This window comes from Copidosoma floridanum, unplaced genomic scaffold, assembly GCF_036245765.1.
Source record: "Copidosoma floridanum isolate Cflo_tuat_1 unplaced genomic scaffold, Cflo_Japanese_pri ptg000013l, whole genome shotgun sequence".
In the NCBI taxonomy this organism is placed as follows: Eukaryota; Metazoa; Arthropoda; class Insecta; order Hymenoptera; family Encyrtidae; genus Copidosoma; species Copidosoma floridanum.
The window spans coordinates 31177064-31196362 of NW_028321890.1; the positions used below are offsets into that span (position 1 = coordinate 31177064).

The following is a 19299-nucleotide window of genomic DNA, read 5'->3' on the forward strand; positions in this document are numbered from 1 at the left end:
GATTGAGAATTCAATTGTCATTTTTTATATTTATGCTTTGTACAATTTATTCGAACAATACATGTTATATTCTGTCGGTATAAAAAAATTTAAACTATCTAATGCAGCATATCATACGAAGATTTAAAAAACCCATTTCTTACGAGTGAACAATGTTAATTGCTGATTTTTTTTTTTTTTTTTTTTTTTTTTTTTCGTTGGACGATTGCTTCGTTTTGGCCGTAACTAACGTATTGTTGCGAAGCTTGGCGGAAAATCTATATTCTCTTAAAAAATAATGCGCTCTGTTCGTCGGTAAAAAAGTTAACAATATAAAATCTATTCAGGCACGTACTACATGCTATAAGAATGATCCAAAAAATATATGTATATATTTGTGTTTTTTCGTTTATTTTGTTTTTGTTTTTTTTTTTTTTTTTTTTTTTTTTCAGTGCATTTTATCGGCAAATGTGTTTTCAAGTATTTTCGTCGCTATAAACCCAACATTCGATCGGAAGTGAAAGCTCGAGCGGCAATTGTGTTTTATTATATATTTTATTCTTGTAAAAAAGTTATTACTTTATTTGTACGATAAGAAAGCACTAATTGTCTAATTTTAGCGAGGTTGAGTAGTATATAGGTGTACATAAAATGTAAGCAATAAAAATTATACTTGTAAAAAAAGTGACGCTACAAAATTATTCTCGTCTGTGAAAGTAAATTAAAATATAGATACACACATTGTCACGTAAAAAAATACGCTGTCTGTCTTGCTCCTCAATTACTACTTACAGTTGCATTATGCATTATACTAATTTCAGCGTCAAAGTAAGTGATAAATAGTGTTTTGTAACTTTTTTTTTCTTTTTTTTTTTTCATCAAATTAAACCACATAAATATTGATAAATTGAGTTATACACATAAATAATAATTCAGCCTTACGAATGATACCATACATATTTTTTTTTTTTTTTTTTTTTCTATGAGAAATAAATTAAAAAAAAGCGCAGCTGGAATTTCAAGAGTTGATGGAGCGCGACATCGTAGTAAAAATCAACGCGAATCGAGAGTCAAAAGTTAAATGTGGCTCGTTAGCGGCGATAGTCGTTTAAAGTGTATCATGTGGAATAAATAGAGTCGGAATCAGACGCATCCGTACTCGTACCAAACCGAATTGGCGGTTTTGCGGTCCTTCTCGTTGGAGGAGTCGAGCAGGTCCTTCTCGAGATTTTTTGGGTCGTCCATGCTCTTTTTTGACACTGGCGTGGTCGTTATCGTAGACGTGTCATTGATGACGGCAGATACCTTGTTGTAGATGAGGAGTGGTCTGGGCTCGCTGTGCGACTGCGTCGTTTGGGACTGATACGAGGTCGGCTCGTCCGACTCGGTTCGCTTCTCCTGGCTCGTCGTGCGCGTCAGCGAGGGCGAAGTGTCGTCCGTATAATAAACGGTACGTCTGGTACCCGGGTGGGCCAACGACAGCGCGTCACCGGCCTCGAGACTTGGCTCGGCGCTCGAATCGTCGGAGCCACGCCTGCCCGGTTCGGTACTGCTGGTTCGACCCACCTCCTCCTCCTCGTCATCCTCGTCACCGGCGTCGTTGTCGTCCTCGTCACCACGTCCGTTGACTCTACCCTCCTCCTCTTCCTCCTCCTCGTCGGCGTTCACGTCTTCATCCTCGGCATTGAGCGAGCCGTTGTCGCAGAGTAGATTGGAGTTTGCCGTTCCCCAGGAGGCACGGCGTCCAGTTCGGTTGAAGAGACCCGAGCCAGCCTTGTACACACGGCGCACCAGGTTGGCACCGAGGCTCTTCTTCTTGCTGGAGCAGCTCTCTAGGTTACGGTAATGCTCCATAATCTTCTCCTCGAGTTTCTCCTTCTGCCGATGGAGATGGTTCACTCTGTCGGTGTACATCTTCTCCTCCATGTGATAATGCTCCTTGTCTTCAAAGGCAAGCGTAAGAAGCTCGTGGTACTGGTTCAACAGCAGCGACACGTGGTTCATCAGGGAGCGTCGGTCGTTGTCGAGACCCGAATTCGATTGTAGCAGCATCTCGCAGCGCTGGTCGAGCTTGCCGAGCTGAAGCTCGAGACTGGCTAGCTGGTCATCCTTGGCGCTGAGCTCACCCTGCATTTCTGCCTGGCGCAGGCTCAGCTTGTTACTGTCGAGCTTGGCCTTGCGGTAGTCGTCCTGCAGGGCGCGGTACTGGGCCTTCAGGCCCTCGGTGTTGGTGTACAAGTTGCGGAAGTCTTCCTTGAGCTTGGAGTGCTCCTGGCGCAGATTGGCCAGACTCTTGGCGTTAGCTAGTAGACTGTCGCGCTCCGCCTGCAGCGCCTTTAACCGAGATTCGAGTCGTTCCGCGGATTCACGTAGGACTCTCGATTCGTTCTTCGCGTCGCGCAGTCCCACCTTCAAGCCCTCCTTCTCGCCCGATAGGCTCTCGTACTCGGATGCCAACTGCTCGTGCAACGACTGCAGCCGCTTCTGATCGTGGCTCAGCTCGGCGTGGGCGCGCTGCAGAGCCCCGTGCTCGCTCGCCATCTCCTCGACGTCAGCTTCGAGCCTAGAGTTGGCCAGCTGTAGGACCGCCTGCTGGGAACTCAGCGAGTTACTCTGGGCCTCGAGCCGAGCCACCTGCAGCTCCAGCCGGGTCTTCTCCGCCAGCAAAGCTTCCGAGGTGGCTTGGAGCGCAGCGACTCTAACATCACCGTCGTGTTCGCCCTCTGTTTTCTCGTGCTCGGTTTCTCCTTCGCGACGAGCGAGCACGCGTGCAGCCAGCCCCGGCAATTCGGCAAGTCGATCAAGGAGCGTATCCTCGGACAAATCGAGCACATCAGCTAGCTCGAGACCAAGTCGCTCGAGGGTAGTTGAGACGCGGCGGATGCTTAGCTTCTCGGCCTCGAGGTTCGATTGGAGACTTTCGAGGGCCTCGCGATCTATGGCCGCGCGCTCGTCCAGCTCCCGGCTCGAGCGCTCGACTTCGCGCAGCCTTAGGATCTGGGCCGCCGAGTCCCCAACTTCCTGTTGGATCTCGGCGAGCCTCTTCTCTAGAATCTCGATGGCGTTGCCAGCCTCGTCGAGGGCTACCTCCTTGCTTTCGAGCTGTTCGCGAAGCCGCTGCATCTCGGCACGTGCACTCTCTCTCTCCCGATCGAGTTCGGCGTGAATTTCGGACACCTCTCGGCTGAGCTCCTCCTTGGTCTTCTTGACAACTTCCAGATCGCGTTCCCGACTGGCCAAGGTACGTTCAGCGTCTTCGGCGCGACGCTCCGCGGCATCGAAGCGCTGGCGCTCCCGAGCCAGAGCAGCTTCGTGCGCACGTTCCAGTTCCGGGAGTCGCGCCTGCAACGTCTGTAGCTCCTGCTGCTGCTTGTCGAGGCTGGAACGTTGTGTCGCCAGGCTCGCTTGCAGTCGGCCATTCTCTTCCAGGCTCTGTTTGCAGAGCGCCTCCAGGTCGCGATTTTGCTGGCCCAGTCGTTCGTTGCTTTCGCTCAGGGAGTCCAGCTTCAGTGAAAGCCGCTTGCGCTCCTTCTCGAGTTCCAGCAGCCGTGCCGAGCCTTCGTGAAGCGACTGCTCTTTGAGCGATTCCACGAGGCTGTTGAGCCTTCGGTTCTCTAGCTCTAGTTTGAGGGCTCGAGCTTGGGCACTTTCGGACAGCTGCTCCGAGAGTCGGCCTCCTGTTCCATCGGCTGGACCCTCGGACTCTGAATCCGAGCCCGGGGTCACGGCTCCGGCGCCCTGAGTAGCCTCGGCCGCCACTGTGCGAATGAGGCGTTGCAGCTGAGCATTTTTCTCACAGAGCTCTTGGCAGCGGTCGCGCTCGGCTACACGCTCAAGCGACAAGTCGTTGAGTCGCTGTTCGCACTTGAGCAGCTCCGACTCGAGTTCTAGTACCTTCTCGGAACGCCGGCGTGCCGCGTTCAGCTGTTCCTCCAGCATTTCGCGAGTCTCCAGCAGCACCCGATTGTCCTCGCGAAGCTCTTCGATGCGGCTTTTGTAGTACTCGATGTCAGTGAGCTTTTCGCGGTAACGCGCCACCTCGGCCTCCAGTCGGTCTGCCTTCTCGGCCCGTTCGATCGCCGCGTCCAGCTCGTCCCGGTATGACTTGGCAGTGCGCGCCTCGAGTAGCAGGTCTTGGTTTCTGGAAAATGCACAAAGTATGGGTTAAAACACACATATGGGTGTCAAAATGGAAAAAGAAATAAAAAGACGTGGAGGACGTACTCTTCGCGCAACTTTTGCAGGAGCGCCTTGGTGTGTTCCAGCTCCTCCCGAGTCTCGATCAACGCCTCGGTCTTCTCCTCGAGCTCCTGACGTTGTTTGCGCACTTTGGACTTCCAATCAGCCAACTCTACCGCGTAGCGGTGCGCCTCCTCGCTACCGCCAACGTTGCCGTCCCGGCAGCCTGCACCCGATGGTCCAAACAGTCGCTCGAGCTTGTTACTCATAGGTGAGGAGCTGAGGCCGATTTTTTTTGGTGTGGAGGTCTCGCGACCCTGCGAAATGGAGCTGTTCTGTGAAAGTAGCGCGGAATCATCGGCCGTGTCGTCGATGCTGCCGTCACCGGCGACCCTGTCATCTCTGTCAAGGTCGCAGTCACCACTGACATTGCTGGACAACTGTAGGCTCTTTAGTTTGTTCCAGTAGGCATTTCTCTCTTTCAGTAGCTTTTTCACCTTGCTGAAGACACTGCCCATGCTCACGTTTTCCATGGACTCCTGGGTTACAACGATCTCTTGGTAATCCGTCACTTGTTTGATGCAGTCAACTATTGCTAGCTGGGTGTCTATGTTCAACATTTTGATTTTCGTGATGAAATCTTCTTTATTGGAACACTGCACGGCACAGCCCAGCAGAAGCAGCAACAACAATTTTGCCTCCGAGACATGACGTTCGGGATCTCTTCCCAACTTGATGATATCTGGTACTGTGAGTAACAAATGACCCAGCTGCTCTTCGTAGAACTGCCTCATGTTGTCAATTATGATTTCCAAATTTTTTACTCTTACTTTGGAGTCTCCTCCTGATGGTGTTATACCATCGTGCAGTGGCTCGGGGTCGCTGTCAATTAAAAAAAAAAAAATTAAAAAAAAAGGCATCGATTGAAAACTTGTTTTATGGCAAGGTAGTTTTTAGTAAACTTACATTTGTAGAAAAACATTGTGCAACAAAACTCCATCGACTAGATCGTCGTAATTGGTCAAGGCATTTGGATCCTCAAGGCAACTGATGAACTGTAAGAGAGAGAAAGGAGGCAGTTAACTCAAGGTTAGGAGTCATTTTGGCTTGTTGTTAATCGTGCATTCAGATATACGCAAGTAAAAAATACTTACCCAAGTGACAAGTGGTCCACAAAGAAACTCGTTGATCTCCGTAGAAGCCATTTTAAGGTTTTGCGTTAAACCGAGTGTACACTCTCGCCGAAACGCTAGGACTCATCATCAACAGGGAACATTATCAACAAAAGCTTCATATCTGAACGGGGAGTTGTCTCTTCGCGTGTTGGAAACTTTGGAATACATCGTCTCACATTTGTAAATAGGTACGGGTTGTGAAATCTTTGGTTTCCACGAAACTAAGGACGGATTTTTAATGCTCATTGCCTTTTTCGTTTCTCCTTTTGCTACTTCATCGAGCAAAATTCAGACTACAACGAACTGCACCAGTCGTACACCAACTAATTCCAAAATGAACCAAAACAAGAAGAAAACGACAACAAATGCAATGTACTCTCGTTTCTCTCCTTATTCCTTATCCCTCTCTCCACTGACTCCAACTCCACTTTCGCTGTCCAATGATTATATTGTATATGTATACATTTCTAATGAGCTGTGCTCTGTGCTGTAGATAAGTAAATAAATATATGCTTAAGCATAATAATAAAAGTAATGAATGATGCTTTTTTCACTTAAAACATTGCGACAGAAGTGAAGTAGGCGCAAATCAGGCCCTTATTAGATAATTTAGGACTCTGGTTTTAGGTTTTGGGTCTATTTGTCCCCTGAAGGGCTCCGAAATTGAAGAAGTCCTGTTTTATCATTTATCAGTACCACTCGGTAGGTAATACAGTTTTCCAGACGCTTTTTTTATAAGTTTATTTGCTCCCCGCACAGCTGATCGGCAGACTCTCCTTTCAGAGTGCAATATTTATATTTAGTTTTTTAATTTTAATGAATAAATAAAGGGTATTTCTTACACACACTAAAATCAGATTAACAAGTGCAGATTTGCAGTTTACTCTAGCGATGTTTTTGTAACATGAGTAAATTTTTTATAATTTTATTTGTTAGTGTAAGTCAATGTTGTGGTTATTCAAATGAATTGACATTTTACCAAAGTATGTTTTGTGTAAAATGTTAAGCTATTTTGAAAACAATTGGAAATGTAACTTCTGATTGCAGACATACTTGTCAAGTGTCAAAGGTTTAGAGCATCTTTTGCACTATGTGATTGATGATGTTTCTGCTGGCTCTTATAAATATTACAGTCTTGGATATGAAGGCCTGGTGAAGATCAAATTAACTACGCAGTAAGCAGAAAGAAATTCGTTTTAAAGTCACATTATGCTCTTAAAAAAAGTTGAAAACATTTTCAATTATCTTTAAGGTTTGGGGATGCTGATATTTATGTTTCAACTAAAACAACAAAACCAACTTATGAGCCTGATCAGTACTGTTTACAATCCACGACTTGTGGGGAGGATATAGTTTATTTACCTGAAGAGTAATTGTGTTTATTTTTAACTTTATGTTAAAAAATTATTTGTACTCGGTTCTAATTACTTTGCTAAAATTTTATTTCAGTTTTAAAAGACCAGTTAGTATTGGTGTTTATGGACATCCTTCTCATGAATCAAGTCGTTATACATTGTTAGTGTATCAAGTTAAGGATGTAGATAATAATTTTACAGAAAAAGATTCTAGAAACAATGATCTGCAAGATATTTATTCAAAGGTAAACAAGTTGTTTAAGTGATCGAGATGATGTCGTGGTTACTATCTTTGATCCTATTCTATTTTCCAGCAAGAAAAGACTTCCTATATAATAACTCTGTTATGTTCGCTTCTTCAAATTCTTGAGATAGTTTTTTAGAATTAAATATATTCAAGATGTTGGAATACGAAAATCAAATATTTTTAGAAATACTACAAGAAGATGGATTAGTCGTTGCAGCAAAGTAATTTTTCGAGATAAAATAGATAATGAATTGGAATTCATATATTTTGCGCACAAATACATTTTTCGTTGCTTTTACAGAGGTCTTGGATTGGAAACTATTTTTATGAACGTAATAAAGGCCTACTCTGACCCAGGTCAACTTGTTTTAGTTCTTAACACTAATGACTGTGAACAGCAATATATTATAGAACATTTAAAAAAACAAGGTGTTAAGCATCTACCTAAAGTCATCACAGCACAATATCTTTCAGAAGACAGGTTTGATTTTGCAATAAAGTTCTTTGCCATGTGTAACAATATTCTTTATATTCAAACTAATTTGGATTTCAGAAAGGATACATATGAAGATGGTGGGGTATTATTTATAACAGGAAGAATATTAGTGGTAGATTTGTTGAAAAATCGAGTTCCAATAGAACACGTAAGCGGAATTCTTGTGTATAGAGCTCATTCAATATTAAACTCGTATCAAGAGGCTTTTGCTTTACGACTTTTCAGAAAGACCAACAAGGTTACTCAATTTTACTAACAGTGTCAGTTTTATTTAAAAAATTTAATTAATTTTAATTTCCTGTACTTTTTTTGTATAGACTGGCTTTATAAAAGCCTTTACTAATTCAGCATTAGCATTTACTGTGGGTTTTGCAAATGTGGAACAAGTAATGAAAAAACTATATGTAAAAAAATTGTATCTATGGCCCCGGTTTCATAAAATTGTTAATACTAGCTTGTCAAAAGTTAAAGTAAGTTTCATGAAATTTTTTTAAACAATAATGAAGTGACAAAATATTTATTTAACACAACGATTTCTAGCCTGAAGTTTATGAATTACATGTGGAACTAACTTCAAAAATGATTAACATACAAACAAGACTACTAGATATTATGAATGGTACACTTCAAGAGTTGAAGAGACTTAATAAATATGTATATATTTTTACCTATAGCATTGTATATTATTAACTCACTAATTACATCTTATAAGACATATTTTTTAATTTTTACAAATATAGCTCGATTTGGAAGAATTGACTGTGGAGAATGCTGTTGGAAAAAAATTTCTTAAACAACTACAGCAGCAATTGGATCCTATTTGGAACCAACTCTGCCCTAAGAGCAAGACATTAGTATCAGACTTGAAAGATCAACGATATCTTTTAACGTATGCATCACATTTTTTGAGACTAATTTAATTTTAGTCTTTTTAATGGTGCTTGGTCTTTTCAGATGTTTGATGCATCAACATTCTGTATCTTTTTATGCCACACTTGCAAAATTTAAAATAATGGATTATGTTAAAAATTGTGGTGGCTGGATTTTGCTCGACCTTTTTGAACAGCTGGATAAGAGCGCCAAGGAAAGAGTCTACTCTGAGAAAGATGGTTGGTTAAAAAGTGTTACAAACCATTCATAAAAATTTGAAAGAATCATTTTAAAAATGAAAACTTATAAAATTTTAGTTATGAAGCCAGAACTGGACCCCAAATGGTCAGCTTTGACAGAAATACTCTCAGAAATCGGTTATGATATTAATAAAAGCAAGAGTAAGGCTCCAGAGAAAATTCTTGTACTCACTCAAGATACTAGAACTTGTGCTCAGTTAAAAAATTGTTTAACCATGGGAGCAAAAGAATATTTATTGTATGAAGCTATGAAAAAATTAAAACCAACTGATATCAAAGATAAAAAAAAAACAGAAACTCGGTAAGTTTTTTTTTTCAAATTCCAAACTAAAATTACATTGGTGTACGAGAATATTTCATGAATACTTATTTACTCCCACAGCCTTAGAAAAAATTCGTCAAACTCTTCCGAATTTACTTTAAGTTCCGAAAATACTGAAAGTACTGAAAATACTGAAAATAATGAGCCTGAAGCTACCACTGAAGATGAAAAAGAAGAAAGTGAAAGTTACGTATTAACTTTTTCTCAAAAACCTCAAACAGATCATGAAGAATCTCATCTAAATTCTGAAGATGAAATCAGCCCTAGTCAACGTTTTGAAGAATTTTCCCAGGTATAGAGAATTTTGAAATTTTCAAGACACCAAGTGATTAGTCGCGTTAATTAGTCTATTAAACTGTTCTTCATTAGCTTGCAGATTTAACTTTGTCAGAGTCGTTACCCAACGAACCGTTATTGATAATTCAATCAGTTAAAAAAGGTGGCGATTCTATGTCTCTGCAGCAAACTCTTGAAGATACATTGCCAAAATACGTCATTATGTATACACCGGATATCTCAGCTGTTCGACAACTTGAGGTCTATTTTTTTTCTCAGAAACAAGAATAACAAATTATTAATAATTTTACGTAGTAAATGGGAACTTTCAGGTGTATCAGAATAAAAATCCTCCTATAGCTTTAAAAGTCTACTTTCTTCTTTATGGCGGATCTGTTGAAGAACAAGTTTATTTAACTTCATTACGGAGAGAAAAAGAAGCTTTCGACAAACTCGTCGCTGCAAAAACTGTGAGTATGGTACTATAAAATTTATGAAGTAATTAAAAAAATAATCGCATTTTCCAGACAATGGTTATTCCTGCTGAACAAGATGGTAAACATTCTGAACCTGAACCCACGTCTACAGATAAAGCTAACGAAAATGAAAGCACGCGTAAAGGAGGACTTCAGGAAGATCAAGTTGTTCCTACGAATAAAGTTATTGTGGACATGAGAGAGTTCAGAAGTGAATTGCCATCCTTGCTGCATCAACGCGACATAGAAATTGAGCCTGTTACATTACTTGTGGGTGATTGGTCAGCTCTTGTTTGACTTTGATTAATAGAATCAAAATTTGAAATATTTTCTTTCAGATAGGGGATTACATTTTGTCACCAGACATTTGTGTGGAAAGGAAAAGTATTTCGGACTTAATTGGATCGCTAACAACTGGCAGACTTTATAATCAAGCAGTTGCAATGTCAAGATATTATGAAAAGCCCATGCTTCTCATTGAATTTGATCAAAATAAAACTTTTGGATTGCACGTAAATCTCTTGTCTTGCTTTCTGATTCTGCCATCAATTTTCAATACTTCCCTATTAAAAATCTTATGATTGTACCCAGGGAAAATACTTTGTTAGCAGAGGTATGAGTAGCACTGATATAACTAATAGATTGATATTGCTGACAATGCACTTCCCGAAATTGAAATTGGTATGGTCACCAAGTCCTCATGCAACTGCACAACTTTTTGAAGAATTGAAGGTACCAAATGCATAGTTTAAGATAAAAAAATTATTCAATCGTTCAACTTAAAAAAATTCATGTAAATTTTTAATTATTCAGCTTGGTCGACCGCAACCAGATGGAACGAAAGCTGCGCAGATCGGGTTGGATGACGATACGGATGATAAAACTCTGATGGCTGAAAAATATAATTGCCATATTCAAGATTTTGTTGCAAAGTTACCAGGAATTCACTCAAAAAATTTACGTAGGATTCTGGACCGTGGTCAATCACTTGATCACTTGATTTCATTGAGCATGGTAAAGCACGTTTTTAGTCTAAAAAATGTACATAAAAACTACTTTTTTTTTTTTTTTTTTTTTTTCTAAAACAAACACATTTTCATAGGATCAGTTGTTACAAATAGTAGACAACAAAAATGATGCAGAGTTGTTGTATAGCGCACTCCATGATAATCCAAAAGCTCATTCAAGCTCAAGTAATTCAGTCAAAGCAGCCACCTCAAAAGTCAAAAGCAGAGGATTGTTTTATAAGAAAAAATAGAAAAATCACAACAATGTTTTTTTATTAAAAGTTGTGATGGCTGCGGATTTTTTAATGATGAAAAAATTTTGTACTACAAAATAAAGCAACAAATCAGAGTTTTAAATAAAATGTATTAATTACATAATTTTCAATTTGATTATTATTATTTGCTCACGTTTTTCATAGAAAAGATTATATACAACAACCATCTTCAAAAGACATCAAAATAAGCATCGTTAGTTATCGCTATCACTGTCATCTGTATCCAAATTATACAAGAACGAATCACTTTCAAACATTGGGAAATAGAACCTGAAAAAATGAATTAAGTCAGACAGTGTTTAAAAAAAATGTTCCCTTTCAATTAAAAACAATGTAAAATTTTTTCACTGGTCTACTAACTCTGGTTGATCCCACGTTTCGATCGCTGGTAATTTGTAATGATTTTCATTTCCCATGTGTAAATTAATGTCTTCCGCTTTTGTATCACAATAAATACATCTGTTAGCATGAACTTGTTTTCTTATATAATTCACCATCTTGACCTAATCAAGAGTGTATCATTAATAACTCTGTAAACTAAATGATATTTGTTTAAAAACAGTAAAATTTTTACTTACTTTTTGATAAAATGTAAATTGCGCACTTATATCAATGAAGTCAAACTTGTGTTGATCAATCATGTGTTCCAACAACTCGGAAAAACCGTGCCAACTCTGTGTGCAAAATAAACAATTAATCTCAATGCTTTCATTATTCCAATCTGACCAGTCTTCATCTTCATTTTCACTGCTGAATGCAGAAGAATTTTCCGTCTCTACAATAGGCTCCTGTTAAATAATAAAAAAATTAGTGAGACACGAGGTGACATCAAATTTGAGTGATCTACTTACAGGTCTTGTAGGTTTTCGTTTTACTTTGTGAGTAACATCCAACGAATAGTTAGATACATAGTATTTGTCATAAGTTTTATTATTAGGATTAACTTGTTTGTGCAATTTTTTTCGCATGTGTTCTTTCAACACAGGACGATTTTTAAATGTCTTTTCACAATATATACATATGAAACTGTAAAAAGTAAAAAAGGTTTATTGTTCAAAAAAGTTTTAATATATCTTAATTTATTAATGCTATACTTTTCTATGTTATTCTCTATTCTGTCAAGATACTCGTCGATAAAAACCAAATTTTCTGGTTTTCCAAGCAAAATATTGTGTTTTTGATAGAGATGTGTTACATATTCTATACGCGAGCCTGAAAACTCTGTTCTGCAAAACATGCAGCCTCTCTTGAATGTGGTATCAGATCTCTCTTGAACTTGTTGTGCCAAAACCCACTCCTACAATTAAAATAGTCACTTTCTTCATTGCAGACCTGTCATTGAAATTAAAAAGTGCTGATATACCAATTTAGCTTGTTTCAATTCATATCTGAGAGTCTTATCCTCCATTAAACAATCTGATAGTAAAAAATAAAATTCATCTTGATTCGTAGTGTTTTTCGGGGTTACATCTTTTTTATCCATGTAAAATGTTGTACAATATGTAGTTAACAGTTGTCCTTTGAATTTAATTTTCCAATAGCGAACATAGCTGATGGTGGAATAAAATGTTTTAATTGTTGCAAAAGAAATGGTAAAATCAATACTTGCAATACTGTACCTTTTTAAACTAGCAATTTTGTCAACATCCCCAATCACGAGACGATGTTCATTGAACAAATGTAAAAGAAAGTCGTTTTCGTCGGTAGGTAAAATAAAAGAGGATTCACACAATAAACAAGCTACGTCGCAGGGCTCATCGTTAATATCGTAAAATTGCGATTTACCGTACTCAGGTGGCATGTTTGCCACACTCATTTTTTTCGATCTTAATAAGCCGCGGTGACATGGGGCATATACCTATATACCTAAGCACGAGCAAGAACAACTAGTATGAGTGCACAAAAACACGTCCATATAGTACATACAAGTGCACGAAAGCGCGTACACAAGATGCAAAGCAGACGGTTTTTTTTTATCTACTCAAGTCAGAATGTACAAACTTGCCGCAAATAGCACAAACAATGTCATCTTTTCATTGTTTATCTTTAACATTGGTTGCGGCTGGTTTATAACTAATTATATGGCTCCACTATAAGTAGCAATAATTATTTGGATTAGCGCCATCTAGCGTTGCGAATTTCTGAACTAAAAAGTGGCCCTAAAATTCTGAATCAGAGCCATTTAGTCAATTATAAACCAGCCGCAACTCATCATGTATCTATAAAATAAAAAAATAACGTTATATGTGTTTTTAGCGGCAAGTTAAACATTTATTTTCTACCAAAAATCGACCTCCTATGTATTTATACTTTTGAAGATAAATTTTCGAGTAAAAGATAAATTGTTAACTTGCCGCCAAAAACACATATATCGTTATTTTTTAATTTTATATCTACAAGATGAGTTGCGGCTGGTTTATAATTGGCTAAATGGCTCCAAGCTCTAATGCTGTGGGTCAAAAGTTTAGGGCCACTTTTTAGTTCAGAAATCCCCAACGCTAGATGGCGCTGATCCAAACAATCATTACTATAACTCATAGTAGAGCCATTTAGTCAATTATAAACTAGCCGCAATTAATTCAATACATATAAAATAAGAATTTGACGTGATTAATGCTATTTGCGGCAAGTTTGCAATTTATCTTTTACACAAAAATTAATCTTCTATGTGTTTATACTTTTGGAGGTACATTTTCGGGTAAAAGATAAATTGTAAGCTTGCCGCAAACAGCACAAACAACGGTAAATTTTTATTTTACACTTATATCTTATCTTACGTACTAAGTACTAAATAACTCAGAAGCAGATCAGATGTAGCAGGTGCAGGATCCGTACCATATAACTATTTTTCTGTACATCGGCCTATGTTATAACATAGGCCTGTGAAGCAAAAAAAAGTTATATGGTACGGCCCCAGGGGTTCGCGTAAAAATGTTGACTCCCTTCTTCCCACAAGTTGTGCCTCACTCTCTGTCTCTCTCGCTTACTTACACACTTTTCCTTTTGTTTGTTGCATCGTCATTGGCAAAGAATCAAAAGTTCAGCCAATCACAAATCGTCGGCACTCTTCGAAAAAAATCAAAAAGAATTTGTAGGCAGCAAAAGCGCTTAAAAATATTCAAGTTCTGTAAAAATCGTTTTATTGGATAACAATTATATTGTTTTATAAGATTTGTTATTATACATAATTTTACATTTTTACACAAATAAACATTTTATAACAGGTAAACTCTCTTATTAAATGTCTGAAAAAATTGTATTTCAATAGGTACAATACACTTTTCACGCAATATTTACGAACTTTTTAACGTTTTGAATAGATGGTTATTTAATCCATACAATAAAACAAGGTGGCAAAAATGAAGGCATGCACTGCTGAATACTGTACTTGGATAAGTGTTCCAACACAATTCAATGAGACCTATGATGACCAATTTCGTAGCTGTTCTACAATTACAGCACCATGTTATGTAAGGTAATGTATGATAATACCATATGTAAAATTGATAATGTAGTGATCGGCTGAAAGTCAAGCCAATAAAATTTGCCATAAACAATGGTAAGACAAACAGTTGAGAAGCTGTTGACATATCTACGTTGGTTTTCTTGTCGAATTGAGAAGAAATATCCTTCTGAACAGTCTTTAACTTTTTGTAAGAATTTAAATACTTGAACCATTGAGGTGCAAAGTAGATTAATGCCAACACATGCAGTGCTAATAATCCAAAATGGAAGTAAGAATTCACAAATAGTTCTTCTGTTAGGAATCTCCAGTTGACTGTCCATTTAAATTCGAATATCCGAGCTAGATTAAATGCACCTTTGATGTAAGCTATGGGATTGTTCAACAAAAATGGTAGTCCAAGTAATAGTTGTAAAAAAGCACAAACAAACAATTGAGCGATGGTTTTCAACAATCCTAAGTTAGTTATGTAGGCAATCAGTAGTGCTGGTGCAAAGAGTAAAATGTTCATTTTGACAGACACAGCCAAACTGTACAGAATACTTCCAGTGTACCATTTTTGTTCCAAAAATGCAATGATACTTGCATACAAAAAAATCATTGCAATTGGATCATTGAAAAGTCTCAAGACAAATATCGAATGTATCCTGTACGAAGTAGAAAACACTAAAATTAAAATGTACGGAGGCACCTTCTTTGTATGTTGATAAATCTTAAAAACAAGAACAAGAAGTACAACGTGAAACAGGGCAAAAATGTACTGTGCAAGTTTGATGTTGACTCCATGAGAAGTAATATAATAGAGGGCAGTAAAAATATAAACAAAGCCTGCCGGATAGACAAGTGGTCCAGTGTCACCTCTAAGCTTTGAATAATCAAACGTTCCATTCAGAACACCCTCCACTTCTTGCATGTAAGCTTTCCAGTCGATTTCCGTGTAAGGCCTCTTCTCAATTATGACTATGTTGATGATTGCATCAAAAATAATGAACAGCAGTGCAGGTAAAAATAACTTTTTTGGATCTGTGGCCAGTGCTACAAGATCTTTGTATTTATCTTCACTTTTCATCCAACTTTTTAAATACCTGTAGCAGTTTTTAATGTAGTTATTGTTGTTGAGGTTTCTCTTATTGTCCCGGCGGGGTGCCATCGCTGCTACTAATGATTTATCAGTACCAGCTCAGTAATTACTTTTTTAATTACTTGTTACATACGAAATAATGTATATCATGCATATGCTGATGGGTAAAAAAAAAATAAAAACGAAATTGGAGTTGAAGCAGACGACACATGATGAAAATATACATGTGGCAGTCGGGGGGGGGGGACTGGGGGAGGGGCAACGACACACACACGCGCGCGCTACAACTGTTGGTGCGCGTATTAGAGAAGTTTAAACTTTTTTTTATAATGTTTCAATCTAAAATTATAAAATTAACACTAAACTATATACGGATAAGTTGAAAATTTTTAATAATAAAGTTCTACTTTTACGGTATTAGTATTACAGTATTATTTTATTACTCGATCAGCAAATGAAACAAAGAAAGAAACTTGAACGTGAGCACTTTTTCTCAGCCAATCAAAGAAAAGTCAATGATGTCTCTCCAATGACTTTTCCTTGAGAATCACTATGTCAAAGTATAGGATACCAACGTATACAGCAAACAGCAAGGCTTGTTCTTTTCGTATAAGAGCAAAAGGCAACAACAAAAACTAATGTGATTTTTGTTACAGCTTGAAATTCATACATTAAGTAGTCGCAATGTAATGCCAATCATCAGTTTTTGAAGTGTATTATTATTTAAAGGATCAAGTAAATAGCCACTGTGTTTCATGAGCGGGAGATGATGCCAACCAGCTCTCGGCTACTACAGTCTCCAGCTTGTAATGACGGTATAATTGCATTAGTGTATTAACATATTTATTAAGTATTAAATGCAGCAGTATTATACACACTTGTGACTCCTCTGGCCTTTGGCACATTTTTTTATCCAACAAGTCAGCCCGTTTTATAACCTAATATTAATATTACGAAAGCACGAATAAACTTTGGTCCTCTTTGTATAAAGTTACCTCAGATTTTCGTTCTTTTTTTTTCTTTTTTTTTTTTTTTTTTTTACTCAAACGCATAAGTGCCTTTGCTTACTGTTTACATTTTTTGAAGTATATACATATACACGCGCAATGTATCGACATATACGGTCATGTGGATTTTTTTCTTCTGCTTGTTTACTTGCGTCTTTTGCATGTGTCATTGATCAATGTCTCACAACGCCATAATTTTTTACCATCTCCACCAACACTCGCCTCTTATCTCTCCTACTTGCTGTCTTTTGTTTTTATCAACCGTAAATAATGCTTTACTTAATGTTTATTAGACTTTCAATGGGACACATTGATGGAAGTTGTTCATGAACCGATTGAAAAAAATTACATGTTACTAGAAGAAATCGGAAAGTAAGTCTGACATTACATTTTTACTGTTGCATTGCTAAAATACCGATAAAAGTTTTACTCTCAGCAACTATGAACTTTTATTTTAGGGGTCAGTTTGCCGTTGTAAGAAAATGCATAGAACAGAAAAGTGGGTCAGAGTATGCTGCCAAAATAATGAGGAAAAAAAGAGTTGCTCGAGGAGTTGCTGCAGCTGACATTGGTACGGTACACATTTTATTAGCATTATAATAATAAATCAAACTTTTTAGTTATTTACAAATAACAATTTTACAGCTCGTGAAGCTGGTCTTTTAGCCCAGCTGAGACATCCCAACATTGTATCGCTGCACAAAGTAATTGACACTGGAACGAGTGTAGTATTGTTATTGGAATTGATTAATGGTGGTGAATTATTTCATTGGATGCCATCGTGTGAAGCTGAAGCTGCTCATGTGGTTTGTAGTTAACGTTATGTACACTATATTTTTCAAGTATCATCCAAGTATCAATTTGTATGATTTTTTTATTTACACATAACGTGAAGGTTGGACAAGTACTGAAAGCAATAAGTCATTTACATTCCCATCAAGTTGCACATTTGGATATTAAGCCTGAAAATATTCTTCTTTGTACACCATCTCCAATGCCTAAAATCAAGTTAATTGGTATGCTCAATATTTTGTTGTTATTTTTCTAACAGTGCTAAATAATGATTTACTTATTTTCATTAACAGACCTTGGGTTATCTCATCGACTGACTCCAGGGTTTCAACATAGAGCTTTATTTGGAACCCCTGAATTCGTTGCTCCAGAAATTGTTAATTATGAACCCTTAAGTTTAGAAACAGATTTATGGGCTGTTGGAGTTTTGACATATATTTTACTAAGTGGTGCATCGCCGTTCTTAGGAGATAATAATCAAGAAACTTATGCAAACGTTGCGGCGTGTCAGTATCAATTTGACGAAAAGTATTTTGTAAATGTTTCCGAGTATGCCAAGGATTTCATAACAACTTTATTGGTCAAGGATCCCAAGTAAGTAAATTTCACGACATTTTTTGTATACAGTGAAAAATTAAATTTTTCATTTTTTAAACCAACAATATTTCATTTGCAGGAAAAGAGGAACTGCGGAATCGTGCCTTATACATCCTTGGATTGTAACGGTGTGCTCTTATCTCAACTCGGGAAATTCATGATCTAAACTTTAGCTAGTGCTTTTCATACGACTTTGTTCTAGTTGGTGTTTTGTTTAATCGCGTGCATTTATTTTTACTTACCTCAATTTTTCGTTTGATTTGTAATGTACATACATGAGCACGCTATGCAAATAGATACCCCAGTTGTGTGTACAGTGAATTCAAATGCCGTGAGAACGCGATTTTTCTCACGCGAGAATTACATTCCTTAACAAAGATAACGATTGTAGCATTTGTAAAATTTCTAGAGTAAATCCTAGTGTATAGGACTAATGTAATCATGTAAATAATTAATGATGCCCGGAAATTTTGGTGCAAAAAATAAAGTAATCACACGTTTTTGTATTGAAACGAAAAACAAAACTGTTTTTAATTTAATCGAAATAACAATGTCTGCTAGCTGAACACACTCGATCTTCCCTCGAACTTGCAATTCACGATTTGCTCGTCAACATACATATAAGCTCCTGGACAGTGATGTTACTTCACATTCCCCTACGGGAAACTCTCAATGAATAGCTGAATCTGGAAAAACTGTTGCCAGTGCCGTTAAAGGAAGTTAAGTCGTATCGCATTGTCAAGCCAAGTTCTACAGGTTGAATACAACCATGGATCCGATCTTTCCATTTTGAAACATGGAAAACGCGTTTTTTGTGTACTCATCGAAAAACACTCGAGCTCTCGAATCGCAAAAAACATTAAAAACAGAGCGATAACATATGAAAACAGATAAATTTTAATAAACAGCACGGAGGGGTTGTAATTTTCGACTCTTTCCATATCGAAAAAAATCCACGAGAGAATGAGTAAAAAGAAAAAAAAAGAACGAAACTGACTGTTATTACAAACATGTCACAGTGCCGAAAGCAGCTCCGCTCGCGGCAAATTCAAAAGCACGGGGCGCGGCCTCGTGATAGAGATAAAGAGAGGATACGCGTCGTATGTATATGGGTATATACCGATCGATCGCGCGACACGTCGAGAGATAATGATGATGATGATGTTGAAAAGCAATAAACACAAATAAAGGCGAAGGAGCCGAAAATAGGTGCGCGCGAGAGCGGGCGAGCAAACCGGGACGGCAGCCAAAGCCCGCAATCAATTATAGAATGATCGGCCGGTCCCGATCGAGTTGCCGGCTGGTTGGCCCGCTTGGCCGAGCCACTGGGACAGACAAACGGATAGATAGATAGATAGATAGATAGATCGATGGATGGATGGATGGATGGATGCCAGTCGTTTGTTGGGTCGCAACGGAGCTCGGCCGCTCGTAGGGCGCCA

General features: G+C 38.3%; 6 protein-coding genes across 11 annotated transcripts; 3 read left to right on the plus strand and 3 right to left on the minus strand.

Moving 5' to 3' along the window:
- Positions 1-409: 409 nt before the first annotated feature.
- Girdin (protein girdin) lies at positions 410-5804 on the minus strand. Of its 4 annotated transcripts, none has more exons than XM_089591004.1 (5): positions 5313-5804; positions 5125-5213; positions 4480-5040; positions 4204-4356; positions 410-4120 (listed from the first exon to the last, which is right to left on the minus strand). In XM_089591004.1, exons 1-5 carry the CDS (start codon positions 5361-5363, stop codon positions 1123-1125), a joined length of 3852 nt encoding a protein of 1283 aa, XP_089447130.1. In that variant the 5' UTR covers positions 5364-5804; the 3' UTR covers positions 410-1122. The 4 variants fall into 4 exon arrangements, with proteins under 4 accessions (XP_089447130.1, XP_089447129.1, XP_089447128.1 ...); XM_089591003.1 differs by having other exon boundaries at positions 4204-4384; positions 4475-5040; XM_089591002.1 differs by having other exon boundaries at positions 410-1587; positions 1648-4120; positions 4204-5040.
- Positions 5805-5871: 67 nt separating this feature from the next.
- Positions 5872-11064, plus strand: LOC106637481 (DNA repair endonuclease XPF-like). Of its 2 annotated transcripts, none has more exons than XM_089591361.1 (16): positions 5872-5906; positions 7237-7416; positions 7489-7669; positions 7749-7901; positions 7972-8085; positions 8172-8320; positions 8386-8540; positions 8619-8862; positions 8986-9175; positions 9253-9420; positions 9492-9629; positions 9687-9905; positions 9974-10147; positions 10227-10367; positions 10449-10649; positions 10738-11064. In XM_089591361.1, exons 1-16 carry the CDS (start codon positions 5872-5874, stop codon positions 10891-10893), a joined length of 2598 nt encoding a protein of 865 aa, XP_089447487.1. In that variant the 3' UTR covers positions 10894-11064. The 2 variants fall into 2 exon arrangements, with proteins under 2 accessions (XP_089447487.1, XP_089447486.1); XM_089591360.1 differs by lacking the exon at positions 5872-5906 and adding an exon at positions 7072-7156 and having other exon boundaries at positions 8944-9175.
- On the plus strand, positions 6155-7071 carry LOC149375019 (UPF0669 protein C6orf120 homolog). The gene is made up of 5 exons (XM_089591362.1): positions 6155-6270; positions 6381-6508; positions 6586-6702; positions 6783-6933; positions 7003-7071. The coding sequence occupies exons 1-5, from the start codon at positions 6238-6240 to the stop codon at positions 7069-7071; spliced, it is 498 nt and encodes a 165-aa protein (XP_089447488.1). The 5' UTR covers positions 6155-6237.
- Positions 10970-12770, minus strand: LOC106637527 (zinc finger protein 277). The gene is made up of 7 exons (XM_014350330.2): positions 12537-12770; positions 12281-12467; positions 12012-12214; positions 11769-11943; positions 11496-11705; positions 11278-11420; positions 10970-11187 (listed from the first exon to the last, which is right to left on the minus strand). Exons 1-7 carry the CDS (start codon positions 12731-12733, stop codon positions 11112-11114), a joined length of 1191 nt encoding a protein of 396 aa, XP_014205816.2. The 5' UTR covers positions 12734-12770; the 3' UTR covers positions 10970-11111.
- Positions 12771-14051: 1281 nt separating this feature from the next.
- Alg3 (Alg3, alpha-1,3- mannosyltransferase) lies at positions 14052-15664 on the minus strand. Its single transcript, XM_014350377.2, has one exon. The coding sequence runs from the start codon at positions 15528-15530 to the stop codon at positions 14211-14213; it is 1320 nt and encodes a 439-aa protein (XP_014205863.2). The 5' UTR covers positions 15531-15664; the 3' UTR covers positions 14052-14210.
- Positions 15665-16034: 370 nt separating this feature from the next.
- LOC106637554 (death-associated protein kinase 3) lies at positions 16035-18375 on the plus strand. 2 transcript variants are annotated; one of them, XM_014350368.2, is made up of 8 exons: positions 16035-16101; positions 16174-16276; positions 16762-16840; positions 16927-17039; positions 17114-17274; positions 17364-17484; positions 17554-17854; positions 17937-18375. In XM_014350368.2, exons 2-8 carry the CDS (start codon positions 16228-16230, stop codon positions 18016-18018), a joined length of 906 nt encoding a protein of 301 aa, XP_014205854.1. In that variant the 5' UTR covers positions 16035-16101; positions 16174-16227; the 3' UTR covers positions 18019-18375. The 2 variants fall into 2 exon arrangements, with proteins under 2 accessions (XP_014205854.1, XP_014205853.1); XM_014350367.2 differs by having other exon boundaries at positions 16035-16276.
- Positions 18376-19299: the final 924 nt, after the last annotated feature.

Coding starts and splice junctions, on each gene's coding strand:
- Girdin (XM_014350316.2), bottom strand. CDS start 5,363: ATGGCTTCTACGGAGATCAACGAGTTTCTTTGTGGACCACTTGTCACT. Junction 5,214..5,312: donor GTGGACCACTTGTCACTTGG/GTAAGTATTTTT, acceptor TCTCTCTTACAG/TTCATCAGTTGCCTTGAGGA. Junction 5,041..5,124: donor CACAATGTTTTTCTACAAAT/GTAAGTTTACTA, acceptor TTTAATTGACAG/CGACCCCGAGCCACTGCACG.
- LOC149375019 (XM_089591362.1), top strand. CDS start 6,238: ATGAGTAAATTTTTTATAATTTTATTTGTTAGT. Junction 6,271..6,380: donor TTATAATTTTATTTGTTAGT/GTAAGTCAATGT, acceptor TTCTGATTGCAG/ACATACTTGTCAAGTGTCAA. Junction 6,509..6,585: donor AAGATCAAATTAACTACGCA/GTAAGCAGAAAG, acceptor ATTATCTTTAAG/GTTTGGGGATGCTGATATTT.
- LOC106637481 (XM_089591360.1), top strand. CDS start 7,089: ATGTTGGAATACGAAAATCAAATATTTTTAGAAATACTACAAGAAGAT. Junction 7,157..7,236: donor GGATTAGTCGTTGCAGCAAA/GTAATTTTTCGA, acceptor TTGCTTTTACAG/AGGTCTTGGATTGGAAACTA. Junction 8,863..8,943: donor AAAAAAAAAACAGAAACTCG/GTAAGTTTTTTT, acceptor TTACTCCCACAG/CCTTAGAAAAAATTCGTCAA.
- LOC106637527 (XM_014350330.2), bottom strand. CDS start 12,733: ATGAGTGTGGCAAACATGCCACCTGAGTACGGTAAATCGCAATTTTAC. Junction 12,215..12,280: donor AATTGAAACAAGCTAAATTG/GTATATCAGCAC, acceptor TTTTAATTGTAG/GAGTGGGTTTTGGCACAACA. Junction 11,706..11,768: donor AACGAAAACCTACAAGACCT/GTAAGTAGATCA, acceptor ATTATTTAACAG/GAGCCTATTGTAGAGACGGA.
- Alg3 (XM_014350377.2), bottom strand. CDS start 15,530: ATGGCACCCCGCCGGGACAATAAGAGAAACCTCAACAACAATAACTAC.
- LOC106637554 (XM_014350367.2), top strand. CDS start 16,228: ATGATGCCAACCAGCTCTCGGCTACTACAGTCTCCAGCTTGTAATGAC. Junction 17,275..17,363: donor AAGCTGAAGCTGCTCATGTG/GTTTGTAGTTAA, acceptor CATAACGTGAAG/GTTGGACAAGTACTGAAAGC. Junction 17,485..17,553: donor GCCTAAAATCAAGTTAATTG/GTATGCTCAATA, acceptor TTTCATTAACAG/ACCTTGGGTTATCTCATCGA.